At 39.2% G+C, this 27,151-nt stretch overlaps 1 protein-coding gene across 14 annotated transcripts in view; it reads left to right on the forward strand.

The window, feature by feature from the left end:
- LOC136825629 (uncharacterized) overlaps positions 1-25,575 on the forward strand; it is a 690,903-nt gene extending 665,328 nt beyond the window's left edge. For 12 of the 14 annotated variants that reach the window (XM_067082226.1, XM_067082227.1, XM_067082230.1 and 9 more), the window contains 6 exons: positions 4,370-4,600; positions 10,996-11,091; positions 11,692-11,810; positions 19,063-19,189; positions 20,355-20,843; positions 22,140-25,575. In XM_067082226.1, coding sequence (XP_066938327.1) covers positions 4,370-4,600; positions 10,996-11,091; positions 11,692-11,810; positions 19,063-19,189; positions 20,355-20,843; positions 22,140-25,184 — 4,107 coding nt within the window. In that variant the 3' untranslated portion in view covers positions 25,185-25,575. The remainder of the gene's footprint in view (positions 1-4,369; positions 4,601-10,995; positions 11,092-11,691; positions 11,811-19,062; positions 19,190-20,354; positions 20,844-22,139) is intronic. The other 2 variants (XM_067082225.1, XM_067082233.1) reach the window with 1 other exon arrangement.
- Positions 25,576-27,151: the final 1,576 nt, after the last annotated feature.

Consider the following 27,151-nt stretch of genomic DNA (forward strand, 5'->3'; position numbering starts at 1 on the left):
CATCTCATGTTCCAGTAGAATTCAATTCAAATTATGCTCTATTATTATTAAGGTGCTTGCCTATGTGTTTATTATTGTGGTTGTAGTAAAATAATTTTGAGGGTAAATAAGGTGGAATACTGATAAATGCACAAAAACTGTGGCACAGATAGAGAGCTATAAATTATATATATTAGAGAAGTTTTGTAGCAATTTACCCTCTTGTTGATTGTCTCGGCATTTGGCAAAAGAAATCTAAAGACCTTTCCCCCTTCCCTTGGGATTTCAGTCGATATGTGGAGCCGTAAATTAACAATAAAATTCGTTCACATTCATAGCAGACTTAAAACCACTAGGACGTTTTTTTATATAACATTTGAATTATCCAAAACCAAATGGCGGTTGTTTATATCTTCGAGTAATCCACATGTTACTTCCCCGTTTTTTAGCGAGCGACATTAATGGTCGAATGTCTTACTTAGGAGTGAAATTTTTCCCCGCAAAACTCGGGAAAGCTTCACCGATGGTGAACATAATGTGTTGCTTTCCTTTCCCGAGGCTGTGTTGTGGCCCCGAGGCAGCCATGCCTTGGGGGGGTGGGGAGAGGGAAGCATCCATACGCCAGTGCACAAACAAATCAACTGCTGTTACGTGAATGTGGCCGCATTGTTACGCTTCATTTCAGAGTTGTTGGGTCTCCTGGCCGTGTTAGATTTGCGTATTTTTCATATGCAGTAACTGCTGTTTATATTCCCCTATGTTTACCCGGGCTTACTGCGTTGTTTCTTCATTCGCGTCCACGAAAAAGAAACGGGCCCCCTTTCCCTCCTACACCAATCGTCCCCACCCCAATCATTTCCTTCTGCATCTGTTGCGTCGGCGAGCAATTGCAACAGCCCATACACGAGTCGTGTCGTAATCCCTGACCACTGAAACTTATGGAACGATTGTCACATATGCGATCCACTGGACAGCCGTTCACTTGCGCTTCCTGCGATAGTGGCACTGTTTTATCACTGTATTTATCACATTCTCCACATTCCATTATTCCCCGCTTTTATACCCACTGGCTTATTCCGAATACAAGGACGATGAATAGTTCTGTCCATGCACATTCGTCAGTGTATATGTTTATGTGAAGTGAGGCGTGTTAGAAAATACTTTTAGTTTTTATTCTTCTGCATGAGTTACCGAGATGGAGGTGCAATCGACGATCAGCCAGGTGTGATTGCAGTGGACCCAGTCATGTTCGACGACGCGCGCGCATAAAAGGGGCCACGGGTAGGAGGCGCGTCCGTCCGCTCGGGAAAAAGTGTTCCGCCGCTTGAGTTTGTGTGTCGTAGTGGACATGAGACATCAAGACTAATCCCCCATCTCTCTTCATTCCCCAGTTCCCCACCCCCTGCCACTCCCTCGCCCCTCCTCCCTTCATCCTACTTCATTCCCTCACAACACACACACACACACTCAGGTCCACAGAATAAAATGTGTCCTGTCATTGCGTACATTACTGAGCAACTTTTAGGTTTCGAAATTTTCCTTTCGGAGTCTGAAGTCCGTGCTAGAGATGAGGTTACACTCCTGAGAGATGCGTAATTATTATTATTATTATTATTATTATTATTATTATTATTATTATTATGAACATGAACATGAAGGCTGCAGTACGAACCGGATCCTTAACGCAAGAAAGTGAAAAGCCCTGAGATTTATCCAAAGCTTATGATATTTTAATGATACTGTGACGAGGCATTGGCATACTAATGAAACAAACTAGGATAATTTCTTTTTCGTGTAATGTTTGTAATTATGATGTAAGCCGAACGTAGTTTTCGAATTACCGAGTTATCACCAGCTTTTACGACTTTTAGACGGCTATTTAGCCAGTGGAATATGCAGACCACAGGCCTCGTATGAGAAAGTCATGGAACAGAAAGATCTCATAGCTGGTTTTTTTTTTTCCATTTTATATCCAAGTGATCCGTCATCAAGAACAGAACCGTGATTCGAATCTCAAAGTGGCGATATTTACCTCTCTCATTGTAGGCGCGGTGCTCTGAAGCCTTACCGTTTTGGGCGTAGCAACGTCCGGAAAAGACTTGTTGATAATAGCTCATAATGCATGCAGTCTTGCATGATAATTATAACAAATATGATTGTACTCTCTCTCTCTCTCTCTCTCTCTCTCTCGTCTATGCTATTCTTGACCATTTCGTACTTGTCCCCCACCGTCCTTTCCGATGATTCGACTCACGTCCTCCACACTCGGGTCTTATTGACACACTTCTTATCGGCGGTGCAAACTTGTTGCTAGCCTTTTTCGATTACGGTGGTCGCTGTTGATGATGGGGATTGCCTGAGGTGTCGATCGAATGATTGGCGTAGCTGTTGTGCCTTTCAAGTATCTGCCGTTGCATTGCGGCTGGGCGACTTTGTTTAAGATGTCGATCGTGAGAGTATACTTTTGGCAGCTGCTTAATGAGTAGGTTCTCGTTGAACGCATTCTCTGTAAAACGTCTCGGAGTAAGAGAAATTACCAACAGCCTTTGACTTGAAATGATTGTCATGCAAAGAGAGTTGTTTCGTAACGAAGCCCTTGTTTTTGTCTGATGCAATGTAACGTATACATACATGTATATAATATATATATATATATAATAGTTAGTTAGTTTTGTATAGAACTGATCGGAACTCACAAGTTACTGGTAGACCTAATAGATTATAGAATTTTACTTCATGTGAACACATTTATAACAAAAATGATTAGAAACCCATGAAGGAGAGATGTGTTTTCCAGCGAAACCCCTCTTTAAAACAAAGATGTATGTAGTCTTCTCAAAATTCCTTGCGAGGATTGATAGCGAGGAAATAAGGTTGAAGTTCGTAACAAATATGTTTAACTTTCAAAGCAAGTATTTACTTGGAGTTAAAGTTGATTTTCGTTTTTATTTTCAGTAGTAACTTGGAGAATTAGTGGTCTTACTTTCTTGAAACTACGTATGCAATTGCTCTCTTACTCTGAAGGAAATTTTTTCAATAGTCAGATCAGTTTTCACATATTGTCTTCAGATGATTTTCGCCTAATTTATCTTCCGTAATTGTGAAATATGGTGTTCCTTTATCCCGATCATTCTCTTGCACCAAAACTTATGACAAGTATAAATTCTTGAAAGTCAAAACGGTGTTCAGATATAAGAGAAGTCTTTTGAAACTGAGCTATCAGCATCATCAGCTGGGAAGTTAGAAGGCCTGACGGTGATCACCCTTAGGGCACGATGTAAAAAGGAACATCGATTGGATGCAGATAAGATCCAAGTAGCTTGGCACAGCCGTATTGTTTAATAAGGGCTTGAAAGAATAGGCGGCTTAACGTTGGTATTTGCGCGGTAGTTGTGAAATGACTTTTATGGCACCTTCTGTTCCGATAACAATATCTGTTGATCCTTTTATTGTGTAATCGTATTGTGTTGTGTGATTCAAATTTTATTACTTTTGCTGGCTATAACTTGATCATATAGTTCTGTTCGTAACGTAACCGGAACACTTACGGGTAAATGATTCTTTCGTGTCCACTTGTCTTCGGAGTGAGTCATTCATTTGAAAGCGAGAAAACTGTGATTACCCATAACTCACTAGGAAAATTGGAAGTGTTTCATAACCGGACCAAGATAAATCGACGGAGTTACATTGGTTATGATTGGTTACAGACGAACTCGCTCTCGGTGGGTCGTGAATGGAGGAGACTAGCAGCCAATCAGAGGCTCCCTTTAGGTAGGGCATCGGGCCAATGAGAAGGAAGCGGGAGCCAGTCTGTATTGGCCCTCCAGCATCGCTGCTTCATGAATTAGCCGCCATGTAATTTGTTGGTTGGAATGCAAAGTGGGAAAAGAAGCTTGCGGAGGGAGAGAAGCTTCGGCTGGAGCTTGGTTTGGGGTTAGGCAACCGTAATCAACCGGCCATGTTATTCAACACGAAATCAAACCCACCGGAAGCTTTCCCAGGTGAACGTTATTGAGAAAATGGTGCCTGTAAGGTATTTTGTTTTTACTTTGCTGGAATGACAGTTACAAACGAGGAATTGTCAGTGGACTGGTTTAATGCCTTCCAGTTATTCTCTGCGGTTTCTTAGCTAGCGATGGACCAGAGTTCACCAGTTATCAGAAACTGGAGCTTTACCCCCCTGCACTAGTGACGTCAGTTTGTACATAAAAGCACATTTTGCACCATGATTCATGTAATATATATATATATATATATATATATATATATATATATATATATATCTAATATATATATATATAGTGTATATATATAGGGTAACTAAAAACAAAAACTGTTGAAAAATTTTGATTTTCTTGCCGTTACCAAGTGATCCTCTTGTTCTTTTCAGAAGATGAAAGGGTTAATGCGAAAGCGTTCGACGACAGCGGCGCGCCTTCAGCGAGCCTTCAGCGCAAAGGGCTTGCGGGGGCCCGACCACCAGCAGAACAACAATAGAGATGCAGCCAACAACAACAACACCAACAATGCTGCCAACACCTCCGGTCTGCCCCCCAACAGAACAAGAGAAGGCAGACCCAAAAGGCAGTTCATCATGGAGACGCCTGTCACATTCACCACGGTAGGTGTTCTTCAGGTCCTGCAGTTCGGATTTACGTTTCAGCTGTTATTGATGCTGGTTCCTTAGGTCTTTCTGTGGGCCTCTGGCTAGTTCGGAGATTTAGAATTTATTGTAGGCCTGTGTTGTTTCCATGCCAGTTAATTTTTCGTTATTTAGGACATTTTATATTTTAGTTTTTGCCTTTGAAATCTATTCAAAATTTACGAATTGAGAGATTAAATACGAGCTTTTCCTTATTTTTTTTTTGCTTTCAGATGACAGCTTTGAGGTAATGCATAAGGATTCATTTCAGATTTGTTTGAACTCCAGAAAAATTTTATGAGAACATAATGATTTAGAACACTTTATGAAAGTACGTGAAATATGAACAAGCGAAATTTCTTGCATATTATTCCATGGGGATATGTGATCACCAGTGCATACTTTTTCGGTTGTCTGAACCTCATATTTATTCTTGTAGTACAGTTCATTCCGATTTGATAAGGGCATTATTTCCTTCGTATTATTCACATTTCCAGCCAGATCTCTCTCTCTCTCTCTCTCTCTCTCTCTCTCTCTCTCTCTCTCTCTCTCTCTCTCTCTCTCTCTCCAGTTTCATGCTCACTGTATTTATTGCGAAATCATTTCTTTCGTCCTTGTGTATCTATTTTTAGAGAGAGAGAGAGAGAGAGAGAGAGAGAGAGAGAGAGAGAGAGAGAGAGAGAGAGAGAGAGAGAGAGAGTGGTTGTGGCGTCTGCCCTTTTCGTGCACCCTTCACTTTTTGAAAGGGTTCCTGCCCTCTTGTCCCCATTCCTAATCCTTGTCGGAGTGGCAGCCTCCCAATCCCCTGCTGCAAAGCCTCCTGTCAGTGGCAGCATCCAGAATGCATCTTGCAACTCTTTCCCTTTGCAACTTCCACTCAGGATTGCCTATAGCGAGAGACGTGAATTTTACGCGCTTCGATTTTGGTTGTAGTATGCGTGAAAAAAGCGAAAGAAAGGTGGTTATTATTTGTCATCGAATATGTCGGATTTTGCAATTGTTCGCCGTAACGTTAAGTAAAATCTGCAATTTTGTAATGGCTGTTGCGTTGGATTATTTCACGCCATTGAAACTCATCCTACTAACCATCGTCAAAGGTTGGTGCGCAAGACATTCTCTTTAATTCTCTTGGAATTTAACGTTCGCTGTAGTGTCGGTCCTGAGATTTCCGTTTTAACCGTGGCTGACCTTAAGAAGGGTCATGTCTGACCAAGTTGGAGCCGTAATGTACCATGACATGTCTGGCCTTGGTGAGTCAAGGCATTCCTTGGCAAAAGCAGTGAAGGTGAGAAACTTGCTCTTTCGCTCTTGCGCATGCTTGCACATTCTCTCTCTCTCTCTCTCTCTCTCTCTCTCTCTCTCTCTCTCTCTCTCCCAGTGTGTGTGCGGTTGTATTGCGTCGCATTGCATGCTTATTTCTCTTAAAATCGAAATTAGGCACTTAATAACAAGATAGGTTCTAGTGTTTGACTTCGTGGCCTAAACCCCATCACATCAGATCGAAATAGCCCCAGAGTGTATATACCACATTGCTCGCTTCATTTGGTGACCTGAGGCCTGGCATTGCACGGAACGTTGCTGAACTATCTCAAGGCATCTAAGTAGTCAGTGGTCCCTAAATTTAATTGAGGAAACGCAAAACCCGTTCACAGCGCTAATCGCTCCGTTAAAAACATACCTCAGGTCGCTTCCAGATTGGAAGACAACGCACCTTTGCCAACATGTATTCGCTGTACTGTTCGCGGATGTCCGTAACGGGAATAGGTAAAATATCGGCATCTTTTATCTTATCTGTAAAGAACCGTTAAGGCGAACTTGCATACGTACAAAGATTTTATACATGTACACATCCATTCGTTTAAGGTGTTTGCAAAATTTATACATACTGAATTTTTTTTAGATACAGTTAGTAGCAATTGTATGATTGTGCTTTTTCTCTCTGCATTTTGTTAAATTGTAACATACTGGAGGCAGTCACCTATAACCCTCCTGTCTTCTTAAGCCGTTCACTTAGGCACCGGGTTACCCGGAGCAATTAGACGGTTATTATCCAATATCTTTACCACTTATCGACTTATGCGACCTCACATGAGGCGAGAAAGGAAGTGGTACAGTCATGGGAAGAGATTGTCGGGGGCGTTCTCGTAGTTAGTGACTTGTATTTATTTCGTACTTCAGCCTTTAATGATTTTATATATATATATATATATATATATATATATATATATATATATATATATATATATATACATACATACATACATACATACATACATACATACATACATACATACATATATGTGTGTGTCTATAATTAAAGTATTTTGATTTTTTCTTTTATACCAGTTTGAAACTGTAGAACAGTTAATGAAGAAAACGTATAGAGTTCGTCATGGTTCCTCTTGCTGTTTAAATCATTTTTTATTTTGTTATTTTGTTATATCTTTTTAAGTTTGACAAGAGCAGTTGCTTGAATTTTATATTTTCACTGTGTTGATCTAAGTCAGCGTTTGGAGACGACCGTGTTCTGTTCTTAACTTTTGTAGTGAGGAAAACTTCGTTAAATATAATTAGGATTTCTGAATGCAGTTTACTGACCTTACTGCTTCTCTCTCTCTCTCTCTCTCTCTCTCTCTCTCTCTCTCTCTCTCTCTCTCTCTCTCTCTCTCTCTCTCTCATTTTCCACTGAGCTTATGGTTCTGTGTCATAAGATGTTGCCGCGTTACTGGTGGACAAGGTCATTCAGGGACACTAACCACCCCCCACCCCCTTTCTGGAAAAAAAGCTCTCCAAATGGTCGAAGTGTCAGTCTGACCCTAAAGCAAACACTCATTATTCTTTTACGTAACTTCATTGGCTGCATTAGCTAACAGAACGAAGGGGGTTCATTGCCCCACTGAGAATATTATTTGCAGCGAGGAACGCATAGTGAATCATGTTCTTCAGTAGCGCTCAAGTCCCTCAGGCCACCAGTCAGCGAAGTAAAAGGACTTTTTGAGAACCTAGGAGAGGATTGAGGACCTTTCAAGGTTGAAGACGTATTGTCAGGTGTTGCTCAACTGTTCAGCATCCCCTCGAGTGCTAGGTGCTACATCCGTTGACATCTCAACCCTCTCCCCCTCACCGCCTTCCTTCTCCACCCTCTCCGTTCCTTCCCTCCCGCTAATCCCATTCCTCATTCGCTCTCTGCATCCTCTCCGACCCTCTCCTCTCTCAGTCCCCTGCCATTGACCCCCAGTTCTTCCTCAGCCCCCCTCCCACTTTCTCATCACCATATCTCCGATGTCTGACTTCTGCGTTTGCTTCTATCAGAGGGATCGAGAGATTAAGATTACATTTGGGTAGACTCGGGCTAGCGTCTGCGTAATAGTTTCTGAAACCCGAAATAGGAGTTCAGGTAACGACATTCTGATGGAGTTTGTATGGGATTAAAAGTTAGCATGTGCCGTGAATATAGTCCTTTTGTATTTGTAGACTATAATGATCTTACCTTGCTGTTTATAGAATATAATTGTCTGTATTTCATGTTATGAAAACCGCGCACCCACGTAATTAACTGATAGAAATCGGAGTGGCATTGCAGAAGTTGGAGTCATTCAGACGGGATGAATGGGCGTGGCTCCTTACTGCTTCACGATTGCGAAATGAGGAATTGTGAATTGTGCTTTATTTCTTCATATAGGTTTCTCTGTAGACATCAACTGGCTTGAATTGATTGTCACTTGTGTTTGGCAGTGTCCCTCTTCTGAAGGAGTCCATGCTTTTTTTTTTATTCACCAGTACATTTTCGAAAAGCATTTGGATAACAAAATAACCACGTATATATATGTCGCGAGCACTCTTGTCTTTGTCCTATATTTATATTTCTGCTTCGTCATTCAGAGGACGGACGCCATTTTCTGTAAAACTTGAAATGAACCGACCCTACCGACAAAATAGAAACGAATCATTTTAGTTTCACGAGACGACGAATCGTGAGAGATGAGTTCAAGGAAAAGAGCAGTCGTGTTAATAATCAGCTGCAGAGGTAGCAGCAGCAGCAGCCCCAGCCTTCCTGTGTGGATGACGAGAGTCCTTCCTTGAAGTCGACGGTCCACACTTGATGGTTCTGGATATCGTGAAATGAAAAGACGGATTTGTTTGTTTCGAGTAACGGGGGAAATTCCTCTTATTCGGCGTTTGCCCAGGTGCATGGGACGCAGCATCCGGTTGCTGGTTCTTTTCAGATTCAAGGTACAGTTGATTATGGTGCCGCTGCTGGCCCTGCTCTTTGTTCCCCCTCGGCGGATTTCTTTGCCTCCGTTGCAACGACGGACGACTTCGGAAGGGTTCATTCCCGTTGACGCATTTCGTAATAATTTGTGGATAATATTCTTCATTGGAGATCTTTAGTTAATGTATTTTATATTTTCATTCTATTGCCGGAGTAAATCGGGTAAATTCAGACAGATTTGCATAGTGCCAAATTCATTTTATTTATATGAATAAATTACCAGATGCGCAATAGTCGTAAAAAAGAAAAAGAAACACTCATAATTAAGTCTCATGACTCAGGGATACCTTATTATGCTGCACGTGAAGTTTCACGTCATTAACAACAGAAACTACTTTACAAATAGATGCGTTTGTCCCAGATGAAAAAGTCCCGCCTCTGTAATTACAGCCTCTGGATAACTATGCAACCTCCTCATCTCTGCTAATCAGGCCCAATTATTAACGAGAGTCTCAGTGAACGAATAACAGTTTCAGTTTGTGATGGAAGCCAATGATCGTTATCAGAGTGAATTTGAAAGAGATGTTTGTGTCCGTTTTTTATTATATAAATGTAAGGAAGAGCCCATTAGCTGGGAGTATCAACGAAACCTCTGTGTGTGCGCAGTAGAGAGAGAGCTACACTGTTACGACAGCAGTGTGGGTGGTTTTTTCCCGTTAAGGATACGGGTGTTGCCTCTTTTTTCGGGAGGGGAGGCCAATTCGAGCCATTTGTTTTGCTTCAGAAGCTGCTTTGATTTGTGTCCTGAAATATTCTTCCAGTTAGACGTATGACCTTAGAAAAATAATTCAGTTTTTCTGGAAGTATTTTTTTGTGTTTTGTCTTTGTAGGAAAAAAAAAAATGCTTAAGTAAACTTCTGGTTATTCAAAACAAAGAAATTTCTTAGCCAGAACAAAATCTCTTGTTTTTCATTTGTGAAATTTTTATTGGATTTTACTTGCATTACGAGTATCTTACACTAGTTGGAGAGCTAAATTGAATTAACCGTATATCTCCCCCGAATTGTAACATGCATTTTAATGCCGGTTTTAACTACAATGCGTGTCTTCTCATAACAGACGTTTAATTCTGCAATTTACATATTCTTTCCCCTTTCATTGCTATTAATTGTAATTTGTGGCATTTGTCTGGGGCTCATCAATTGCGTGATCTGAATGCGTTATGTAATTAAGCTGTAATCCTTGTTTAGTTTTTCCATTCTCGTAACAATAACATTAGCTGGACAAATCAGGAAAAATTCTATGGTGAAAGTCGAAGTCGTTGGTGTTTACTGGGAGCTAATTAGGGAACGGCGAGATGTATAGGCCTATTGGCCATCCCTTTGGGGCTTATTTCTTGGAAGAAACCTCTGTCTATATATATATACAAACACACTGAAGGAGGGGCCTGTCAGTTTAGGCCTGCGTATTTGAGCCATTTGCTACCGAGTATTAGGTGGCTCTTCAGGTCTTGAAAAGCCCCTGTTGATTCTCTTAACATGATATAGATTTGCGTTTTTGTCTCAATTTATAAAAGATTGTCATTTTAACCTACTCCTCAAACAGACTGCCAGTATTCCATGGGAAATCGGCTGAGAAAAACATTGTGTGAATGAAACTCAAATATTTTGATCGTGAGGACATACATCTGCTTGTTTGGGGGGGGGGCGGTTGACCAGTGATTGTGGCTGCTTGAAAGCAAAGGAATGGATATCTGTTTTGTAATGGTCTGTGAATCGGAACATTGACAAGACAGAAACGTGAATATTATGTGCGGCGGCAACTTGACCATCATCGTGCATGATTTTGACGTTCACAAATATGCGCGTGCAATTGGTGGTTTAGTCGTCTTGTACGTGCGAAATAATAATAATAATAATAATAATAATAATAATAATAATAATAATAATAATAATAATAATAAAATTCTGTAATCCATAAGGTATATCATATTTAGGAATCATACCCTATTTAATGGTTCCAAAAAAAAAACCGCTTATTACAGAAGTTGTTTTTTATTATACACTGATGAATGATAAGGATTATTTTTTTATCATTTGAACATCTCGATGTAGTGGAATGTTGTGATAATGTTAACGAGGATATTTCCCATGTGATACAGGGTGTGCAGTCCCAGGAAAGACACCTGTTCCTCTTCAGCGATCTCCTCTTGGTAGCGAAGGCAAGAAGTGGGGGCAACTTTAAGCTGAAAGAAAAGGTGAGGTTGTAAAATTGATTGATTTTATAAATTTCATAGCTTTAAGATTTTATAAATTTCATGGCTTTATGATTTTATAAATTTCATGGCTTTAAGATTTTATAAATTTCATGGCTTTATGATTTTATAAATTTCATGGCTTTATGATTTTATAAATTTCATGGATTTATGATTTTATAAATTTCATGGCTTTATGATTTTATAAATTTCATGGCTTTATGATTTTATAAATTTCATGGCTTTATGATTTTATAAATTTCATAGCTTTATGATATTATAAATTTCATGGCTTTATGATTTTATAAATTTCATGGCTTTATGATTTTATAAATTTCATGGCTTTATGATTTTATAAATTTCATAGCTTTATGATTTTATAAATTTCATAGCTTTATGATTTTATAAATTTCATGGCTTTATGATTTTATAAATTTCATAGCTTTATGATTTTATAAATTTCATAGCTTTAAGACCAGAGCCGTCAGTTCCGAAAATAGCTATAAAATATTTTTCAAGAATTTTTTTTTTTTTTTGACGCTTTTCGTAACGAGGATACGGGGGACTCGAATCTTACATTTTATCATTTTTTTTATTTTTCAGGTCCGGGTATCGGAAATGTGGTTGTCATCTTGCCTGGATGACGTTGCAGAGGTCGCCAAAAGTCACGACACCTCCTTCGTTATGGGATGGCCCACGACCAATGTCGTCGCCTCATTCAGGTAGGGAGACTAAAAATTACTTATCACCTTTTTGTAGTCAGATTTTGTACATAAATATGATTTTTTGTGAACGAAGTTCATTATTTTCAAAGACTTAGAATTTTTCAATATAAAAATATATATAGTTTGGATAAGGTAATTTTTTATATATTGTTGTATTTACTTTAATGAATGATGTGTTAGTTTTAAGTTTTGTGAATTTTATTGTGAATTATTTTCTTTTGACGGCAGTCAGACACTGTTATTTTTCCAGCAAATTCATCTCAGTATGATTTACATTAAAATTCGACAACTTTGCCTCATTTATTCAGCATTTACTCTTCGATCGTTGACTCCACTTTGTGAGTTTTGGGTGGAGGTCTCATCTGGGCAGCTGAGTTTCAGTATAATTCTTTATCTCTCAGATCGTCTTTCCTAAAGACCTCAAGGGTAAGGCCAGTGAATTTACCATTCGTGGCCCAGCCAAGTGAAGTAAAGTTAGCCAATGACTAAAGGCAATGGGAAACTGGATTTATCCATTTTTATTTACTTCGACTTGATTAACTGCTGCGTCTGAAATAATGGCTTAAAGGCTCACTTAATTTGGTCTCTAGATGACCGTCCCCACTTTCGCTTTGTATTCAGTCTTATTGTATCCACTGTTGTCCTCTGTGATATTATATATATATATATATATATATATATATATATATATATATATATATATATATATATATATATATATATATACACATACATACATACACACACAAATAAATTAAGAAAAATTTTTGTTTTGACTCCATTTTTCTTTAGGGTAGGTAATCAGCATTGAAGATAGTTTGTTTACGTGAATCATTGATAGGATCTTTCACAGAAGGGTAGATTCGTTCCTCTGATGCGAATGTTACTGTTTAGTTACAATAATCTTCCTCCCGCTATCTCTTATTCTCCTTTACATTTTTATGAATTTTGCCGACACATCACTTTTTTCTTTACTTTCCTCAGATTTAACGAAATAACACCCCATTGCAAAACCGGACATATATCAGCTATGTTGTTGTAAATTATTACAACAACAGTTTCGTAATTTTCGAACTTTACGAAAGTTTTATTGTGCATCAAACAGCTTTTCTTACTTTATCCAGATACTGTGGCCTTTTATTTTTTTTTATATAGGAGGGAATGTTTTTCTTTTAAGAAATATTTACTAATTTTAATTTATATAAAGTTCACTAGGATTGATGGTGCTAACGAAGTTTTCCGATATCTTAAAGAGTTGACTTGAATTTTTTATATAGCTTTTCCTTAGATTATTTTTGGGGTTTCAAAAATAATAAAATTACTGTTTTGAGTGGTGTACAATGCACTGCACGGCCTTGACGCGTCCTTGGGAGGACATTTTTAGCGGGTACTATTATCTATAGTTACATTATGCAGCACTCGATGTGTCTGGGAGTGAATACAGAATTTAGACCAAAGGCCAAGTGTTGGCGACCTATGAGGTCAGTCAGCGCTGAAAGAGAAATTGTGACAGTAAGAAGGTTTGATGGTGTAACTTGAGGAAAGCTTCGCAGTTGCACTATGAAACAATTGTTAAAGAGGATGGGAAGTTAGATTGAGGAGAATAAGAACTGAGGTACAGTAAAAGGAATGAAAGAAGTTGCAGCTACAAAGAACCTCAAGTAATGCTCAAAGTGCACCACATGAGCTACACCGATGGTCCCACCCCCCTGCGGGGGCGTCTGGGAGTGTTTACATGTTGATGAGTTTCTGAGTTCAACAAATTCCCCCCGATGTAGATTGCTAAAGATGATCAAGTCGAGTGTGACGCATTTTCTAGATTCTTCTCTCCTTGGGGAGAGAGAGAGAGAGAGAGAGAGAGAGAGAGAGAGAGAGAGAGAGAGAGAGAGAGAGAGAGAGACTGTTTACTCCGCCATTTGGTAAACAAGCGAGAAGGTAGACGGGAGAAGTGGACACCCATTAACTTACGCCTAGGGTGTTTGAATCTGTTTATTTCACGCGTCGCCTCCATATTTTTTTTTTTACGAATGTCTGTATTCACATACCTTATAGGTGGGTTCTTTCCAAAATTCCATATATGGATACATTTAAATGGGTTTCCTGTTTTGTGGAAAAGTTTTTTTTTTCGTGTGTCCAATTCAATTGGCTTACACGCTCGCTCTAAGATGAGCTAATTGACTTAGTAGTCGCTTTCATACAGTTGTTAATCCGCATGTTTTGTCAGTCGAACTTACCAGTATAAAATTACCTGTCTTTTACAAGAAAAAGGGTTTGTTTATTTTATACACTGTAGCTGTTTATCACAGTAATTGTATCGCCGCTTACAATTTTCGCCGTGGTTCAGTTGCATCACAGAGAATTTATTTGTGAAATGTAAACGTCAGTAGCAAACGCACAACGTCCAGCCAATCTTTCCACAAACACAAAATGGCCACATTCCTCTTGGTCTTTAAAAGAGCCGGTCATGCCGTTCCGAATATTTCCAATCCACCATTTAACAAATACCTTGCAATACGGGCGTCGTTCGTTGAAATGTCCAGCCTTGACATTGTGTGTGTAAAGTGTTGAACTAACCGTTAATAACAAAATCTAAAGTCAGGCAGTGTCATTCTCTTATTAAACCTTAACTTTTGAGAGAGAGAGAGAGAGAGAGAGAGAGAGAGAGAGAGAGAGAGAGAGAGAGAGAGAGATTTTAAGGAGTGGTGAGTCGAGCCCGTCAGGTGTTCATATCCCCTGGGGGATTTCACCATGTTTAAGGGGTCCCTCTTCCGTTACCCTTTCCAACCGAACTGACCTCCTTCATTATCTCACGGAGGCAGTGGATCCCCTGTCCCATGATTTTTAATCCACATTTCAAGGTTTTTACATTGCCCCCTGTGATATGAAATACATGGAAACTAGGTAATAAAAATGAATGGACATAATGTTCGCGTAGTTTCATCCTCCATCTGCTTCGTTTCACCTCTTGAGGTCATCGACTAGGCAAGTGAAATATCGGAACGTAATTCTTCTTATCAGTGAGATTTTGAATCGGTGAAACCGTAATAAAATTGTTTGTGGTTGTACAGATTGTCGCATTAAGTTTTGTTGGTTACATGAAAGACACTTTAAACAGAAGTTGGATAAGCAACCATTCAGATCAAAATTTGAAATTAAAATATTCGCAAAGGAAATGTAATATTTTTCTAATAAAAGATAAAAAAAAAAATACTCGACAACACCTGTAGGTCGAGATGCACAGTCTACAGAAAGCAGAATTTGACCCAAAGTCTGTGGTCACATTTCCTCTAACAACCGTCTCAGCGTCTTTCCCTTCTCTCGTGCCATATCCATAAACCACCTTCCTCCCTGGGGAAGTGGCTTATGGTGTCCTTTTAAGCTTGACCTCTGGCTGGGGTGTGCTGTTGTCAGATTACCTTCCTATTTATCATCGAGAGAGAGCCTTTTGTTATTGTCGATGTATAGCCATAGTTCACATGTCGCCGTATCAAAAGTTTTAATGGAGATTTCTGGTTCTCTAAGTTATAGTTCTCTCTCTCTCTCTCTCTCTCTCTCTCTCTCTCTCTCTCTCTCTCTCTCTCTCTCTCTCTCTCTCTCTCTCTATATATATATATATATATATATATATATATAGAGAGAGAGAGAGAGAGAGAGAGAGAGAGAGAGAGAACTATAACTTAGAGAACCAGAAATCTCCTTAGTGTTGCTCTTTTCTTTCTAAATAAAAACTCATGAAACCACGTTAAAGAAAGTAATGTCTTTATTCAAAAGTTTTCAAGCCTTTGGGAAGGTCAAAAGTGGCATCTTGCATTCTTGTTTCGTTTTTTTTTTTTTGCCTCGGCACTTGAGATTAGGGGATACTAGTAATTACTCGACTACGAAGTTACAGCCTGGACTGTAACTTTAAGGCTACTTACCCCCTATGCATAAATATTCTTTTCCATTTATTTGTTATTAGATATCGTGCGACAGTTTCTGTTATACCTAAATGTATGAACGTGTGAATGTATGAACGTAAGTACCATGCTAAACACTATAAATAATGTAAAGGACTAATTATTATTTAGTGTCACTAATTTTTTGTTCCTAAAAGATTCAGCGATAATGTTAAACATATTCAATTTTTCTGATATTATTGTGATCTTTTTTATACACACACACACACACATATATATATATATATATATATATATATATATATATATATATATATATATATATATATATATATATATATATCACTATTACAATGAGACAAATAAAAGTAGCTTAACGTGAATCTAATAATATTTCAAAATTACATATACATGCACGCACTGCAGCGAAAGAATTACAAGCCGGGAATTATTTTTACAGAACTTAATGTTTGCCTTCGAAATTATAGTATGTAGTATCTAGTGTTACCACATTTGGGCGATTTTGCGTTTGGTCCCATCTCGGGCCAAATCAGTTGCAACACATGGCCGTTGTTTTATAAACAAAAAGCTGCGAGTGTTGGGTCCTATTGCTCACTCACTGTAAACAGATCTGGAGTCCTTATAAACTTTTTCCAAGTCAGTTGCTTTTGTATATAACTGAAATATATATATATATATATATATATATATATATATATATATATATATATATATATATATATATATATATATATATATATATATATATATATATATATATATATATATATATACCTTTAAGACTTGTTGTGAGAGCAAATTATTTCCATTCCCCCATCCTACAAACAAAATGTTTTTGCAGCAGTTCATTGCAGTGCAGTTCTGGCAGGATATTTATTAGCAGCACTGTAACAACCATGTAACTCCTGAGTCTTTAAAATGTACCTTGTCATGCAAACACATTTTATATATATATATATATATATATATATATATATATATATATCATGTTGCTGTTTGCTCAAAAGCGATTTCCGTTTTATCTTCAGAGCATAACCGGTCTGCCCTTGAATTAATTTATTCGAATGACATCATCGTGATCTGGAAGCCAGAATTTCCAGTCAGTGTTGAGGTGTCTGACTTTGTTCTCTGCCGCCCTTACTAAATTAATACGCTGTACTTCTCAATTCCATCAGCGGCATCTATTCCTCCTCTCTCAACTGTTGCCCCCTAACACCCAGGTCCTCCCGTATACCTTCCTTTTCCCGCTAGACCACTTGGCCTCTGCTTTGATAAGCCTCCACTTTTATTTATCCGCCCTAGGGGTTTTAAGTGAGGTATCAGTTTCTCGTGGAGCTCGCTCTCGGGATACATATTTTTTTTATTAGGGCGTTTCTTTTGCAGACTTCAAATTTGTTTGTTCCATTCGAATATATGAATGTATTTACCGAGAGTATTTGCCCTTATTTCACTAGGTTCCTGTAATAAAATCAAACTCTTTGTTGCTCGTTATTTTTCATATTGGGCTTTTCATTACATTTACGTGCACTGGAAACGTATATGTACGCTACAGAATGTTAGGTTTACATTTTTTTTACTTTGTTGGAACAAATTATTCACGATTTTCAGTTGAGCAGAGATAGAACTTTATATGTATTTAGGTGATTTCCGAGACATGACAAAAATACTTTTTTATTCCTAACTTTGAAATACCAAGTTCGTTGCAACTTTTGCGAGTTGCAATGGCAATGAAAAGTCGTCCAATTACATTTTTTTTATCCAAATAGGATAATGCACCTGCTTTTGAATGGAAAACTTCTCGAGGCGGGCGGAGGTTACTGTTTGAACAGTCATAATAAATGTAGCCCCTGGCTAGTTTTAATGGTCAGCTGAAGCGCAAGTGGCCATTTTAGTCGTTCATTTTTTACGCGACTGTTCATTTCCCACATTTGCCAGGCAACCTTACGAAGTCCATTGAAGACGAGATTTGTTACCGTTGCGACTGCCTTTCCTTCTTATCTTTATTTTGTTAGCTCAAGAAATCCATCTTCAGATTTGTGTAGACTTTTTTTGTGGAATGTTTGTGCTTCGGTTTAGCCTCGGGGTAGAGTTTGGGGGAATGGTGTAGGGGGTTGGGCGTCTGATCCCCATCACGTCCGCATGTGGGTGACTTCGGTGAGGTGGCTGAAAAGGTGAGTTTTGAATGGCGGCGAGTCGGTCTTAGTCTCAGAGGGTGATAGACTCGCTGTCTGTTTCTCCTGGGCCTGTAGTGTGTTTGGGATTGTAGTGTGGGCTGTGGGCTGTGGTCCTGTGGACGGTTTTCGTTTCGCAGTTGCGCTCTGGGCTCTGGTACGAGAGGATAGTGCTGCTGCCCGGTCTGTGGCGTGGTGCCCACATGGGTTTATCTTAACATTACCAAGACAGTGAGTGTTCATTCACAGGGGAAATTGTGATGTTGTTGAATCGTTCTTCCATAGTTGTGATGAATATGTGTCGTTTGAATGTTTTAACGTTTTCATACGGTCATTTGCAATGCAAATAATTTATCAGGTATGAAAAATCTGGCAAATAGGTCCAGGCAGTGTTTAGTGATCGGAAGTGTCGTTACCGCTGAAGATGATCTTAACCGAGGGATTTGAACTTCTCGGGGAAAGCCCTCGTGAACGGGTCACTGGATGCGGCGTGCCCTTGCCATGTCTGAAAGGGGCGGACTCGCCCACGTTAATCCGCCGAAGGGCGTTCTCCTTGCACAAGGTACGCGATGACCGGTCTCCCGTTCAGTTGTCGGGTATCCAGAGAAAGCCTTCGGAAGCCGCAAGGGCGGTTCCCAAAAGTGGAGGGGCGATACGGAGGGCCTCGACGAGGCTTACCAAAAGTGTCAAAAAGGCCGCTTTGAGGCGATGTCGAAGTGAACGAATGCTGAGTGCGTCTTCAGAAGGGAAGACGCGGCCGGAAATCTCTTGGCCCCAGCCCGTGATGCATACCCAAGGCGATGGTGGTGGTGGTGGTGGTGGTAGCTGTTGGCCTCTCTACCGTGAGAACATCTCCCCCCATCCGCCGCCTCCTCTATACGATGTCCCTCCCGCCCCGCGGTGGGTTCCCTTGTGTCATGGGGCGCTTTCCGCCCCGAACAAGCTTAGACGCTCCTGCAGCGCCATGTTAATCGATCAAATTACAAATTCTACTCTAGAAATCTATAATAAAGATGTGTCTGACTGTCGGAGAGAGGAAATTAATTCAGGAATAAGGAGAAATACAGTGTCGATTGTAAATGGCGTGAAGCCCGCCAGTAAAAATCCCCGCAGAAGGCAGCCAAAACATTATTGTAATCCAAATGTTTACCCACGTAACAGCTGTGTAGCCACGAAGGATCTGTGGTACAACAAGCTTAGTCAGGTGATGACGGAGGAGAGAGAGAAGGAGCAGCCAACCACTACAATACAAGTTACATATTATGATCCCGTTAACAGCATTGATTTTGTAAGTATATTTAATCAAGGTGGCCTTATGCTTTATATCTGGATAATCACTTTTTTATTGGCTTTATTAAGATGGCACGACAAACTACGATTCCCCTTTTTTAAAATTTTTTACTTGGTTTGTACTGAAGATTGTTAGGTTTGCAAAATGTTGAACTTCAACTTGTCACAGTTCTTCCGAACCCCGTGAATCTTTAAGAAGTTGAGTGGTTGCTGTAATGACACTAAAGTTTTGCCCATACCTATGGAAATGCAATTAATTTTAATGAGGATTTTAGCTTGTAGAAAAAGGTGTCCAGGATCCGGCAGAAAGGAAAAGTTGTCTAGGGAAGGTTTGGTGATTTTTAACTATTTATTGACATTAAAGAATTTACGGATTTATTAAGTCTAAAGTTAACGGTACACTGTATGCTAGTCATTTTAATAATGATAATAACTGGGTACGGAAAATACAAGGGCATCCTAATACCACAGAGATGGTTTTCATGCCCAAGTCAGTGCCACTCTTTATACCCAGCCCAGCTTTATGGGGATAAGAATTCTGTCCGTTAAATATTTTCTTGCTTAATGTGCTAATTGATAATACATAATTTTTTAGAAAAGTCTTTTTTAAAGCTTGATTCAATATATAATTAGTTATTAAAACAATGTCATTTATAATTGGTTATTGAAGTAGTTAATGCTTTGAATTTAAAACGTTTCAGAGTCCATTTAGTTACCGGTAATTTGTTTTTGAGGGATCCAGTATTAGGTTAATCCTTTCATTAGAATTTAAGTTTCGTGGATAATGAATTAAGTATTTTTCATAACTTTTTTTGTTGAGTATATTTATTCATGAAAGTTCTGAAGGGTATTATATAACATTAAGATTCTTTTACGGCCTCTGGTACTTGAAAGGTTATAAATCAGTGTGGGTATGGTTTAGCAAACATTGGGGTTATTTTATTTACAAGGGCATGGATTTTCTTAACTGCCGAATGTTTTTCTTTTACTGAGTAACTATTTTAGCCGCAAGTAAACTTTTGAATATGTCACCAGATCTGTACGTTGTAATTTCTTGAACGTGCACTTGCATATAAAAATTTTAGCAAGATTAAAATTGCCAACAAAGATAGCACAAGAATTTAACAATGCCTAGAAACTTATTCCAAATTTTCTTTCCTCAGAGCAAAACTGTTAATATTGGGTCGACGACCACGGCACGGGAGTGTGTTTCCTTGACTTTAGACCACTTGGAAATGGGGGATGCCGATTCGTCGCAATTCCAACTGTGGGTGAAGACTGGTGTGGATGATTCTCCATACCCACTAATAGGTCATGAATTTCCTTTTGCCATCAAGATGAATTGTGTCCGCGACCTTCTGCAAGACTGTGACACAGAACAATGCAATAATTTATACAATACTGAATTGGTAACCCGCTGCCAGTTCATCTTGAGACAAGCAAGAAAATTATCCTTTGAGTCTCCCGAAGGAATGAAGAAGGTTTCTAAGAAAGCCAGGAAGAGTCCTATCCGCATCCACAGGGTCTTCAAAAGATCGAACAGCAAGGGAGACTCCTTAGACGGGGGCGTCAATAACTGTACAGGTGTTCTGTACGGTCGGTCACTAATGAAGTTGGTGGAACCCGACATGATGTTACCCAAACCTGTCATGGTAAGAAATTAGTTGTTCTTTGTCATCATAAACAGTGTCAGCTTTTCCTCTTTATGGGGTTAGATGAAAAACCAGGGCTCTCTGTTGTCGTGTGCACTTTCTCCTTGAATTCCCATCAGGGGTAGGTCTTCATCCATAATTGGAGGTGCTTCCACTTGTGCAGTTTCAGACTTACTGTTCCCTGTCTTTTCTAAACATACAGTATGTCCAAGCCATCTTGGAATGTTTTCCATCCCTTGGTCACTATGATCTTCATGTCAATTCCTCGTTTGTAAATGTCATTCCCAATGCACTCTTATGAATCTTAACATTATATTGCCATGACTTTTCAAAATCATCTTTTGTCAATGCTCGTATTTCCCTGCTAATGGGAAATTTTCATTCATCCGTATTCCATGCTTTTGATCGTGGCTATATCTCTCTCACTCTCTAAAGCTTTACCGTCTACTACAGCAGCTTCTCCACCGCCCCCCCCCCTTCCTCATCTCTTAAAAACCTCCCCATCTACTAAAAGTTTTTCTCTCTCGTGAAAAGCTCCCCATCTACTATGACAGCCCTCTCAACTCCCCCCTTCCTCAATTTCTCTTTTAATAAATTTTGGCCTTGGGAAATTTAGGTATATTTTGTAATAATCCTGAGCATCTGTTAGGCTCATTCAAGTACTGGTGTATGTGCATTGAAAGGGTTTTTAATTGTGACCAAGCACTTAGGCTTTTTCTTTGGACTGTACTTATCAACTTTTAACAGCAATGTCAACCACAATGAAGTCGTTAGGATCTAGATACATTGCCAACAAAAAAGCTGCTCCTATGAATGTTGAATGTTATTTAATTCGATTGTTAAAGTAGCCTATATTAAACGTCATGGGGCAATTACTGGTATTTCCTTTAGCTTATTTACTCTGGTTCTTTGCTTTTGGTCAGAGGAAAATTATTTAATGTGTGATGTTAGTATTATAAAAAGACTTTTCAGTTGTATTCAGTTGTGTGTTTAAATTGAAATTATTTTAATGGTGAGCAAGTAAGTTTAATTTCACTTGGATAAATATAGCGATCAGCTCGCAAAATAACTGGACAACACTATTTTTAATGTCTTGTTAAAGCATAATTAGTCTTTTCAGAAACTTAGATGTACTGCAATTAGCAATTGTAAATTGAATTTATTCTGTGGTATTGCACTGTTTTGAGGTTAATACATTTAAATACTATTACGAAAAACAAATTTATTCAGTATTGTTGGTGTATGTGTATATTTGATGTTAATTATAAATTATACATCTACCTTGTTTTCTTACAGGACATGCTGACTCAACTGTTCCTCAAGGGACCCTTCACAGTTGGAATCTTCAGAAAATCAGCAAATGCTCGGTTGGTGAGAGAACTTAGAGAAAAATTGGATAGCGGAGATGTAGAGGGAACTGTCGATCTCGACAATGTACAAATCACTGTTGTGGCAGCACTTTTGAAAGAGTTTCTTCGTTCAATGCCAGACTGCTTGCTTGTGTCTGATTTATATGAAGAGTGGCTTGAGTTAACCCATATAGCAGGATTTAGAGAGCGCATTTCACAAACACTCTTATTGTGTTCTAGACTTCCTCGAGCACATCTTAAACTTCTGCAACATTTCCTTTGTGTTTTGCACCATATTGTCCGTCGTGCATCTGAAAATATGATGTCTGCATCTAATCTAGCTGTATGTGTAGGACCATCTATTTTGTGGCCATCATCTCCAGTTTTAGCATTGAGCCCAGAAGACTCCAAACAAGTACCGGCTGTTGTGGAGTTTCTTATTGAACACTGTAGAGATATCTTTGGTGAAGATATACTTCATCTGTTAGGAGAACCACCAGAACGAGATCCTTTACGACAAGACAGTGGAGCAGAGGAGTCTGATAGCCTGCATAGTCTTCATAGCGGTCATAGTTTACACAGTTCAAGCGGAATGAGGAGAGACGACAGCAGTATAGACTCCCTTGAACGAGAATTATTAGAAGGTGAATTGTCTCCTCTGCCAAGAAAAGATAAAATGTCCTTAACAAATTTAAGTCGTGACTCTGGATTAACTATGAGTGATTCACAACTTTATACACCTGATGAGGAAGAAAGTGAATCTACAAGTTCTGGACATTCTGGGGCTGACAAAAGTGTTAGTAACTATAGTAGTGGTGGACAATCGGAAAGATCTGGCGATAGAATTCAGCATTATACTGCACCACACAATCCACATGCAATCTATGCAGCTGTGTATCGTCGCCCTGAAAAGATGCCTGTAGAGTATGATGATCCAGAGGGCTATTATGCGGCTCCAAGTCGCGACCATGCAAGAATTCAAGTTACCTATTCTAATTCTGGATATCCATATAACTCTCACGGTCATGGGAAAGAATACGCTCGTGTGTACCAAAGTCGCCAAGACAGGCTTGGTGATGTTTATAGGAAGAGTCAAGATGAGGAGGCAATTTACAGTATCCCAGTTGGTGCAGCAGGAAACATGATAAATCCCCCACCTTTCATTGTAAATTCCAATTTCCAGAGACATGATTGGATGAGACGCCGTTCTAATCTGCGCAAAGTTTCACGTTCAAGCAGCGGCGAAGGAGGCCTGGTTCGATCAACGTCCGAGGAATCTCTTTTAAATAAGTATAATGGCCTAGATTATGGAGTGTCTCTTGGTCCTGCTGGTGTTGCTAACAAGAGACCAGCACAGCATGGAAAAGGTAGAGCTCCTCCTCCACCCCCTGAGGAGCAAGATGATTGCACAACGAGCCTTGCTGGTCGTGAGTCTCCCATACGCAGATCAAAGTCTGCACATTACTTAACTGAGCCATCTCGTGATGAACGAGCTGGCCGCTCTCCTGACAACACACCTGCGGTTTCCAGGTCATCATCTCACGATGCGGTTTCATGGCAGAGGTCACGCTCTACACCACAAATTCATGATGAAGCAGATCGATCATATGATTCTTCCACTTTGAGTGATGATGATTCAACTCCTCATGTCTCTCGATCCAATTCACGGGGTAAGGAATGTGGTGGTGGGGGTTTGAATACCTGGGATGTAGTCTACGGTACAGAACAGGCTCCGTCTGATTCTGGTGAATCTCATAATTCATGTAATTCTTCATTTAAAAGTGAAAGAACTGGCAGCATGTGTACAGTAGTGTCAGCAGGCAGCACTTCTACCATAGGTTCAAATCCCCCGTCATATGAAGAAGCACTTAATAGAAAATCCTTAATGTACAAAAGTGGCCCTCATCAGTGCCATCAAGCACAAAGTTCCCCTGCTGGTAAAGACTGTCAATTCCCAGAACATGCTATTAGAGAAGAAAAAGTGAAATCTGCCAGAGCTAAACAGTTGTATGAAGAATCACTTAGAATATATCAAGAAGAAAATACATACCCTGGTGATTTAGTACGTGCCTCCCCAGCACATGCTGATGTTAGTGATGAATATGAGAAGCCCCCGCCTTTGCCTCCCAAGTCTGAGCCACCTCCCTTGCCCCCAAAGCAGAGGGGCAGCCGTAGGTTAAGTGAAGGATTAAATCGTCTAAAACATCTGCCTCCTGTGCACGTAGAAACTCACAATCGTAAATCTCGATCAGTGTCTTCTATTCCTGCTTCGTACAGTTGTGACCCCCCTTATCACAAAACCATTATATGTACAGATGATTCCCCACCTTTACTTCCTCCTAAGGAGCGAACTGTAATAGAAATTGAATCGGTTTATTTACCAGTGCCTGAATCTCGTGTAAGACAGACAACAAGTAGAGCAGTGTCGCCTCCTAGAGTGGAAAAGAAAAGCATAGAGACACAAACTGATGATTATGATCTTGACGATGAAGTGAAAGATGAAGGAATCCAAACATCAGGATCATGGGGCATGGAACCCCACGTGACATCCGTGTCTGTTTCTGATCAGTCATCTCGCACTGACAAGCATCGGAGTAGAGCAAGGAGAAGAGACTCTTCAGCTTCTCAAAGAAGCAAAAGTGTCCCCACTCGTGAAAACGTTCCGCCACAGCATCCAGAGTCAGATGATGACAATGACGACGATGATTGGGAATATGCATCGCCCCTCCAGGACTATCCTGGTGCACCCACTGCTCTCCGTGACCTCCGTCAACTTGATCCAGAACTTCGCCAAGAAATTAGTTGGTCAGTATCACAACTTCGTGCAATATTTGGCGATTCTTTAAATGGCGCCAAAGTGCACCCACCTCCCTACCGCCCTCCACCTTCACACCGTGCTCCCATAACATCTTATCACTTGGGAGCGGGCGACTCGTTTTCTTCAAGAAAGTCAAGACCGCATTCTAACTATGGTGAAGAATCATATGTTTAGTGTTATGAGCACCTCTGCCTCATTCTGCCCACCGCGCTTACAATAATGACTGGCTGCGCCGTGCTGCCTACACCGCCACAACTAACACAAGCCAACTCTGTTAGATTATCTCTCTAAAATACTAAATGCTCAAGATCACAGGCTTTTTTTGTACAGTATATGTAATATATTATGTAAATTTTGTACAGAGTTACACTCTAAGTCATACAAATAAGGACCTTGAAACATTTAAATGTGTGGTAGCAATGCAACTTTAAGGATAGGTATTGTCACTGTAGTCATCTGGAAGTTGCCATTTCTGTCACATCTCCTCTCCACCAAACTTTTGTAAAGAACATTTAACTAACTATACTATTATTGTTTATATATTGTTAATAAAACCGGAGATTTATCTACGTATTTCATCACCCGCTTTTCACACTGAGATATGGTATAACTTAACGCCAGATAACATTGTGGACATAATGCCAGATAAGTCCACAATATTGAGTAATTTATAACATAACATTGTGATTTCTTTAATCCCATACTATACACAAAAGAATATGTATACTTATGAAACTAAGTGAATATATACAGTTGCTAACAGCATCACTTACGTTCCTAAGAAACTATATAAGAAAAAAAAATTTAAACTTTTTTCAAAGTCTGAATGAAGTAAGCCATCATCACATGCAAAATTAACATCCAGATGACCGAATTCTCCAGTAGGTTACATAATTGACATGCAAATCCTGTGGTGACCACAATATGGCCCCAAAATTACAAATGGCTATTAATAAAATTCTAAAATTAAGAAAGTGTTCAAAATGAGGAAACTACATTAACTAGAGATTGCCTAACATTGTCTCAGCAACCTGTAATATCTCCATTAGTTGTATACCTGTGCTCCATCTTTATTTTGGGGATATCTTATCTTATGATTTATGAAATATAGGGTACAAGTATTTACATATTTGGATGGCTTGCTAATCACTGACTACGACAGTATTACATATAACTGTTTGTTTCAGGCTAACATCACTGATGTAAGGAAATGTAAACCAGAACAAAAGAGTAATTCAGTGTCTTAATAATAACCCACTGCTGAGAAATCATTTGAGGAAGGAAATGAAAATATGGCTGTATACAACTCCAATACAGTAAATCTCCCGTATTTGCCGGGGATGCGGTACACGCGAATAGCTAAAATCTGCAAATACTTAAAACCCCTCTAAAAACACTTAGAACTGCCTATTTTGAGAGTTTAAACACAATAAAAATCCTCTAAAAATACTTATACCTGAGTATTTTAATAGTTTTATCACAAAAAGTGCATTTAGTCATGAAAATACAGTAATTAGTGAATATTTCTCAGTGAAAAATACCACAAACGGGCGAATTTTCCACGAATAATGTGTAGATACGTTCTACGGAGAAATCCGCGAATATGGGGGCTTTACTGTATTATCCCCTAGAAGCATCAATTTTCATGCAAAATATAATGGTCTACAAGAGAAAACACAACTTGTATTTCTTTGGAAATTTCTGCTTCCATATATCAACACAGAGAAGGCATGTTAATTATGAACAGAACCCACAATAAAATGGAGCCAAAATAAGAATCTCATGATACTGAAGTTACTTTTCACATGTTGGAAACAAAGTACACAGAGTAATGCATTAATTCCATCATTTTGTCTAAAAGAGAAATACAGTATCGTTGTCCAATGGCTATATGACTTAAGATGAACCATGGGCTTTTTAAATGAAAAAAAGAAAATAGTATACAGGAATGCCACCAGTTAGTAAAATATTGTATTAAACCAAAGCAGCTCATTTCATTCCTAAAGTCTAGTAATGTGTTATGACCACAAATTATTGTTCTGAACAATTATGAACCAAGACCACAGTTTAATACTCACAACTCTGTAGAAATCTCATCCAAAAAAGTGAAGAAGTCGAGAAGTTAAAGAGGGCATTGTGAC

The sequence above is a fragment of the Macrobrachium rosenbergii genome, chromosome 39, assembly GCF_040412425.1.
Source record: "Macrobrachium rosenbergii isolate ZJJX-2024 chromosome 39, ASM4041242v1, whole genome shotgun sequence".
NCBI lineage: Eukaryota > Metazoa > Arthropoda > Malacostraca > Decapoda > Palaemonidae > Macrobrachium > Macrobrachium rosenbergii.